The sequence below is a fragment of the Hakea prostrata genome, chromosome 1, assembly GCF_041222555.1.
Source record: "Hakea prostrata isolate BN-2017 chromosome 1, UWA_Hpros_2, whole genome shotgun sequence".
Taxonomy (NCBI): domain Eukaryota; kingdom Viridiplantae; phylum Streptophyta; class Magnoliopsida; order Proteales; family Proteaceae; genus Hakea; species Hakea prostrata.
The window spans coordinates 14,017,392-14,025,386 of record NC_142600.1 but is presented as its reverse complement, the minus strand read 5'-3'; the positions used below and the strand labels follow the sequence as shown (position 1 = coordinate 14,025,386).

The window sequence follows — 7,995 nt, the reverse complement described above, 5'->3', positions numbered from 1 at the left end:
TGAATTATCTTTTGATCTCCAAATAAAAAAAAAGTCTTATTAACAATCTCCCAATTTACCTCAACGTGGTGTAGATTATTGAATTATCTTTTGTCTCCAAATAAAATTCTTTTACCAATTTTTATTTACCAAAAAGCCAAAACATGTGAAATTAGCGGATATTTTAATATAATTAATATTAATTAATAGTAATAATAAAAGGGTTGATGATGTTGGGCAGCGGGAAAAAACGGGGTAGTTTGCGACGACGAACACGGGAAAAAGGGTGAAAAAGAAAGAAAAGGTGAGAAGACCGCGCCATCTAGGGACACATTCTCACTGCAACTCTATTGGGGCCGCCGGAGTGAACAGGAAGCACCGCTGCACAGGCTAAGTTCCAGCATAGTCGGCAGGTTGGATATTCATTTCCGTTGCATTTGTTGTATTATTTATTGTGATTAACCTTTAGCTCTGCAGCTCGGAACTTCCTGCCATGGCGAGGCTTCAGTAAAATCGTTTTTTGTTTTTTTGTACACCTCTCAGCTACAATGCCTTCGAAGGACAGGATTTCCTATTTCTACGATGGTAATTTATCTCTTTCCGTCTACTTATACATTTACGTAGTGAATTTCTTGCTTTTTTAAGCTTTGATTCACTGGCTATTCAATTCAGTTAATATTGACGGAAACCCTAGGCGTATCCAAAATTATGTGGGAAGCTGGTTAAAAAAAAAGGAATACAGAAGAGTGGGTGTGGGTTTTTTTTCTTCTTTTCCTCTCTCCCCTTGAGGGCTGTTGTCGTTCTGACTATGTGACATTAGCTGTTGGCTTTCATTGACATAATGATCAGTTACCTACAATTCGTGGAATAGAAAACAAACTGGATTTTACGATAGGAACGCCAAGAGTGTTACAATTGTCGGTGTTATCTATAAGCCTAATATCATATAAGCCCTGACATAGAGTCCTGTGGATCTAAAGAAGATCAAAATCTAACATTAGGGAAAAAAATGCTTGATCTTTGTTATATCATTATCTTGTACAATCCATTACTCCACCCCTCACACCATGGAATTGACATGTATAGGCAAAATATTGGACTCTTAGTTAAGGTGTCAGAGACAAACCAACTCATTATATCAATTTCACCCATTTATAGGAGTATGAAGTTGGCTTGTTGCAATGAAACCCAAGGAAAAAGAGACCAACCTATGATATAAATACTGAAAGGTCAATTTAAGCCCATTGGACTATCACCATGCCTTTTGGGTTAATATAGAACGTAGTTCGAGAACTCGTGAGATCTATCTGTCTTTCTTTAAGCTCTGAGACAAGGTGGATTGTGAGTCAAAAAAGTTGAAAATTTTGACAGAAATTTTGTTTAACATGAAATCTTGACTCCAAATTTCTCAAACTGAAGCCTGACAAACCAATGATTTGAAAGCTTTCCAAGCAGACCGAGTCAAGCTTGACTCAATCTTGCCTAGAGCTTGAAGGTTTTGGAGAGCTTTTTTGGTAGTGCCACTCAAATCTCTGATTTCCGCTTAATTTTTTGTTGGAATCTTGGTCGAAGCAGCTCTTCCATGTTTAATGTAATAGACTTCTTTGAAGTCTGAACATTAATGTATTCATAATTGAATATATGATGTGTATAATAGGCCATTTTAGGCTGCATCCTCAACGTAGCAGTTTCAAACTTTGGGTTCAGAATGTAACTCACATTTACTCTACTTTTTTCATTGAGTTGGGGCCACCACTGTGTGTAAGAGGCCTAAAATAGGCTGGATAGCGAGTTTCTACCCAAGAGACACAACCTGATGTAGCCTCAAGTGAATGAGGGCCAGTTCTCCAAAATGTTTCAAGAGAATGAACTCATTTGGGACCAACAAAGGGTTTCTTGAAGTTTGGTTATGGGATATGGGGTGGATTATGAGTATGACCTCAATTAGATTTAAACTAATGGCTGTATTTCCCTGGTTGGGTTAATTGGTACGGAGGAATATCAAGGTTAATGGGCTGTTAGTGTTGGAGAAGATTGAAATGGTGGAATATCTAGTGGGATGGGGCAGATTATTGATATATGGGATGAAAAGTTATGGGAATGGGGTTGAACTTGGATGGAATGTTGGTGATCATATAGGAATATGATCCCCCAAGTTTGGTTGGGTTTGGATAGCTAAATTGGAACATGTTAGGGTTCTTATTTTGGGGGGTTTTGAGGTGTGCAAAATTTAAGAAAAATTTATATCTTGAACTCGGGTTTAACAGAATGGGGTCAAATTGGGATTTAAAGTTACTAGGGTCTGGGGATGATGTACCTAAATTTTGGGACGGGTCTAATGGTTAGATTGATGTAGATTTGACCTTGAATTTTGGGTCTCTTGAAAAGCTCGAAAATTCAAGAAAATAAGAAAGAAAGTTGATGTAAGAAGGGAAATGGAATTAAGTGCTGACTTGTTTCTTACCTGTAACCATGGTATGAAATTTCATGGTCGTCCTGAGCCTACTAAGACAATATATGGTCCAAAATGAATTTTAATGAAATTTCAGTCAAATTTTAAGAATTTCAAGGGGCTATAATTGAAAGTTGTATTTGACTACTTTTCAATGTTTGTTATTGCATTCTAATGGAAGTATCAATGTTTTCTTGTATATTAATGTTTTGATTTGTGAAAATGCATGATCCAGTTTCGTCCGCATATAATTTGGCATTTGCGAATCAAGAAGACATTGTTAGGTTCTAGTTATTAAAAAAAAAAAAAGAGAATTTTTTTTTTGCTATTGTGTTTATTGGCCTCAAATTTCACCGAAATTTCGGCCAAAATCTCGATGTCTTGACTTGGTCGAGACACTAAGACGAGACAGGATTTTAAACCTTGCATGTAAGGCTGTAACCCAAGTCTCATAATGGGCTGTAACCCAAGTCTCATAATGGGCTGAGATGGAGATGGAATAATGAAGGCATACAAACCCTAGGTTACTTACTCGATCATATGGAGATCTCTTACCATTGATGAGAAGCTCTACTAACACCTTACTCTTAGGCAGCAATACTCTCTTTATTAATTGTATTCTGGATTTTGTGATCTCTTACATGCACAGGGCTTTATTTATAGTCTTGCATAAGAAGTCCTAGTGAAATTTGGACTTTACAACACATACTAATCCAAATTCAAAGAGGACTCTTAGAATAAACTAAATAGAGCTCCTTATCATATCGTAGCCTACTACTCAAACTCAAAATAGAACATAAAAATGACTATTCTGCCCTTACAACTTAAGTTGTGCAGGATTTACATAATTAAGACCAATTAAACCAATAATAAAAATCTGTTTTCGTACTTGAACTAAACATTAAACTTATGGGTCCATAGAATAGGACTTTGACCAGCCAAGACCCTTATTGATTTCAAAGGGAAATTGGCCAATTTGGTACTGGAACTGCATCACAATCGACCAAGTTGAGAGGAAAAAGTACCCCCAACTCAGCAGCATCTTGGTTTTCTGGCCTAGAGAGATGGTCACTAAAATTGAGTTATTGAACCATGGTATAAAAAGAAACCAAATCCTTGCCACCAGTCAGATTTCCCTTACCAAACCAAATATTTTTTGGCACTGTTGTGGTTCCATGCATAACGTATGTATGGTATGGGAACTTTTGTTAGCAAAAAATTTATTATTTAGACTTCACCTGTTTCTAGTAGTGCTAGCGAAGGTTTACATGGAAATGACATTGCAGGAGATGTAGGCAGTGTTTACTTTGGGCCAAACCATCCAATGAAGCCTCATCGTCTTTGCATGACGCATCATCTCGTCCTTTCCTATGAGCTCCACAAAAAGATGGAAATCTATGTGAGTAATGCTGAAAGGTTTTTTATTTGTTTTTCTAAATTTCGTTTGTGTTGCAAGTCCCATAGACACTTTTTATGCTTGTCTTAGATACTGGTGTCCATCTATGCAGAGGCCTCACAAAGCATACCCTGTTGAGCTTTCTCAGTTTCATTCTCCAGATTACGTCGACTTCTTGCACCGGATCACTCCTGACACCCAACATTTGTTTTCTAATGAGTTGGTAAAATGTATGGCTTGATTGGGGGAAGTTCATGATGTTTATGTCTCTCTTGCTTACTGATTTAGTTTCAATTACTAATGAAGAAGAGGAAAATCTGAAATTATTTTTTCTTTGATATGTAACAGTAAGTCTCTTATGGTTTTAAATCCTCTGCTGTGACCTGCCTTTTGATTTCTGATATGATCTGTTAGTTGTTACTGCCATGTTTCATTATCTTGACCCTGTGCTTGATGCACCATCTGATTGTACTGGAATGGAACAGTGAACACCCCATTCAACTTAATGAGCCTTATCGTAGCTGCTCGGGGTGTTATTGCTAGTCCTTTCTCCTTTTCATTCTACTCTTAACTTATACTGATGTGATTCTTTGCCCCCAGTTCAACTCATGTAATATCTGGCCCTCATCTTGTACTTTTTGTACCACCAATTGCACAATTTTTATTGCTGAAAAAGGAATATATATATATATATATATACTCGGGCTTATAACTTGGATTCGGTTGTATATATGCGTTGGGTGTATTAGACCCATGGTGCAAATTTTGGTTGAAACCTAATTTCGTCCCAGGCAAAACCAAAATCTCCAGGTTTTGACCAAATTTTGACCCTAGTTTCCGGGTCTTATATGACCTACATTTCATTTGATTTCTTGCCTCCTACCTATTTAAAGCATATTAAACACAATGGAATTATTATTTTGCCCCAAAAAAACCTACTAAAAGGTTATCATTCAAGTATACTAATAAATGACTGGTTTTGACAAGTACAAACTGTATTGCATACATGCATAGAATCATCAGCTTACATGGATTGTTTGATAGAATGTTTACATATACAAGTCAACAAAATACAATGACCTACTAGATCAAGTAATGGTGTCTCACATATGTTAAGTTCAAGCCCATATATCATGTATACATGTGTATTTTGAAATTTACAAAATGGATTTTAAAATCTGAAAAAAAAAAGTAGTGTGGAAAATCTTAGAATCATATCATAATATTTTATTAGTATCTTTATTCTAAGTAGATCAGATTGTAATATTCTATTATAGGTATTTTTCTTATTATTGCAATCTTCTATTCTAGGTAGATTACTCATTGATTGTAATCTTCTATTCTAGGTAGATTTCTCATTGATTGTAATCTTCTATTCTAGGTAGATTTCTCATTGATTGTAATCTTCTATTCTAGGTCGATTTCTCATTTATTGTAATCTTCTATTCTAGGTAGATTTCTTATTTATTCTAATCTTCTAGGTAGGATATTCTTTCCTATTTCATAGATAGCAGTTGTGTATATATTGATTGTAAAGTTCTGAATAAGATACTGAAGAATCAAACATTTCAATTCCTATTTCGTTATGGCATCAGAGCCAACCAATCTTGGGATTGCTGTCCAGCTTTTAGGCCTTCATTGCCTTTAATCTCTCGGTGTTTCCGCCACACGTAGATTATTCTTCCTTTGGCCTTTATCGCCATTCTTTATTCAGCTCGTTACGTTTATTTTTCCTTACCTGAAAAACAGATTTTTTATTTCTCCGCCTTATCGTCATTTTATTGCATCTTTGGTTACTGTTTCACATACTATTTTTAAGCACCTACAAAGAGTATGTCAGAACCAAGAGAGGTTACTTTCGGGACTGCATTTGATCAGAAAATAAAAAATCTGCAGAATGGAGAATTGCAAAACAGAGACAATCTATGGTGTACCTACTGCAAGAAAGCTCGTCACACACGGGAAAGATGCTGGAAACTTCATGGTAAACCTCCTAGCCGAGAGTGGCGGCACAAAGGAGAGCAATCTGAAAATAATGGTCAGGCGCATGTTACATCTGCACAACAACCTGAAGTCACTAATAAAGAGGTTGCTAGCCTTAATCAGGAGGACATAGAACGTGTAAAAACTCTTTTGAGCAACCTTAACAAAAAATCAGTTACATGTTCTTTGGAATATTCAGATGAGTTTCCACTTTCTATTGGATTAAATGTCTCTAGTAATTCTCTTCCAAGCCCCTGGATCATAGATTCAGGTGCAACTGACCACATGACACACTCACCAAATCTTTTCACCGCATATTCTCCTTGTCCAAGTAGTAGGAAGATAGCTACTGCTGATGGCTCGTTAACTACTGTGGTTGGAACTGGAAATATTGAGCTCAACTCATCCCTCACCTTGAAAAATGTCCTACATGTTCCTAGACTATCTACAAATCTCGTTTTTGTGAAGAAACTCACGCAAGATTTACATTGTAATGTAGTCTTTCACCATAGTCATTGTATATTTCAGAACAAGGATTTGGGGAGGACGATTGGACATGCTAGAGAAAGGGATGGACTCTACTACCTTGAGGCACCAAGCCAATCACATGCTACTAATGGTAGTCCTTCTCAAACCAATAAAGAAAAAAAATTGGCTTTACCATCACAGACTTGGACATCCTTCCTTTAGGGTAATCAGTCTTTTGTTTCCTTCTTTGTTTTAAGGCATACATGTCGATGAGTTTCATTGCGATGTGTGTGAGCTTGCTAAACACAAGCGTGTACCACTTCCTTTAAGCAAGAAAAGAAGTTCCATCCCCTTTTATCTCATTCATAGTGATATTTGGGGTCCTTCTAGAATTCCTAATGTGTCTGGGGCTAGGTGGTTCGTGTCATTTATTGATGATTGCACTCGTGTCTCATGGATTTTCCTACTCAAAAACAAATCCGATGTTAGTCGTGTTCTTCTCAACTTCCATTCCATGGTTAAAAACCAATTTGGAGTTAGTATAAAAAGATTTAGATCTGATAATGCTAGAGACTATTTCAATCAAATTCTAACTCCATTCTTTCAAAGGGAGGGAATTATACATGAGTCATCGTGCGTTGATACCCCACAACAAAACGGAGTAGCTGAACGAAAAAATGGCCACCTTCTTGATGTAACTAGAGCCTCCTTATTCCAATACAATGTGCCTAAGTCATTTTGGGGGGAAGCAGTCCTCATAGCAACTCATCTCATAAATCGGCTGCCTTCGAGAGTCTTAGGATTCAAGAGTCCAATGGATGTCCTTTCCCAGTTCTATCCAAACCTAAAAACGACAAATAACCTTGTTCCTCGAATTTTTGGGTGTGTCTCATTTGTTCATATTCATGGACCACATTGGGGTAAATTAGATCCTAGAGCACTCAAATGTTTATTTATAGGATATTCCTCCACTCAAAAGGGCTATAAGTGCTATCACCCTCCTTAAAAAAGGTTCTATGTTTCCATTGATGTCACCTTTCATGAACATAAGTCTTATTTTTCCACACCTCATCTTCAAGGGGAGCATTCAATAATGGAAGATAAGAACGGGAATTCCTTACTTGACTTAGAGTTCACTCCCAAATACTTTACTATGTCACCTGAGTCAAACTGTGAACAACCTAAACTTGTGTCAGACTCACATGTGTCAAACTGTGAACAACATGAACATATGTCAAACTTTGAAATGAATTAGCCTATTTTTGATATTGAGCATGTGAGATTTGGCAAAGGAAAGGTGTTCTCAAGGAAGAAGAATCTTGTTCCAGAATCAGTGCAAGTTCAAAACTCCAATCCAAATTCTAGAAATGAGGTACAAATGACTAATCCTTCACTACAAACCGAATTCGATGTGCCCACAGATAGTAATGAACTAGACCTTCCTATTGCCATTAGGAAAGGCACTAGAGAATGCACAACGAAACCCATGTACCCTCTTTCCCAATTCTTGTCCTTTAAACATTTTTCCCCATCTCATAGAGCCTTTCTGGTAAGTTTAAACACCATTGCCATTCCTAACACCTTATCTGAGGCTTTATCCAATAAGGAGTGGAAGCAAGCTATGAATGTGGAGATGGAAGCATTAGAAAGCAATGGAACATGGGAACTTATAAGATTACCAGAAGGGAAGAAACCTGTGGGGTGCAAATGGGTATAT

General features: G+C 36.9%; 1 protein-coding gene across 2 annotated transcripts in view; it reads left to right on the top strand.

The window, feature by feature from the left end:
* Window positions 1-229: 229 nt before the first annotated feature.
* HDA9 (histone deacetylase 9) overlaps window positions 230-7,995 on the top strand; it is a 31,532-nt gene continuing 23,766 nt past the window's right edge. The window contains exons 1-4 of one of the 2 annotated variants that reach the window (XM_089164827.1): window positions 230-392; window positions 523-564; window positions 3,718-3,830; window positions 3,940-4,057. In XM_089164827.1, the coding sequence (XP_089020953.1) occupies window positions 528-564; window positions 3,718-3,830; window positions 3,940-4,057 (268 nt within the window). In that variant the 5' untranslated portion in view covers window positions 230-392; window positions 523-527. Of the gene's footprint in view, window positions 393-456; window positions 565-3,717; window positions 3,831-3,939; window positions 4,058-7,995 lie in introns of both variants that reach the window. The other variant, XM_089164818.1, reaches the window with a different exon arrangement.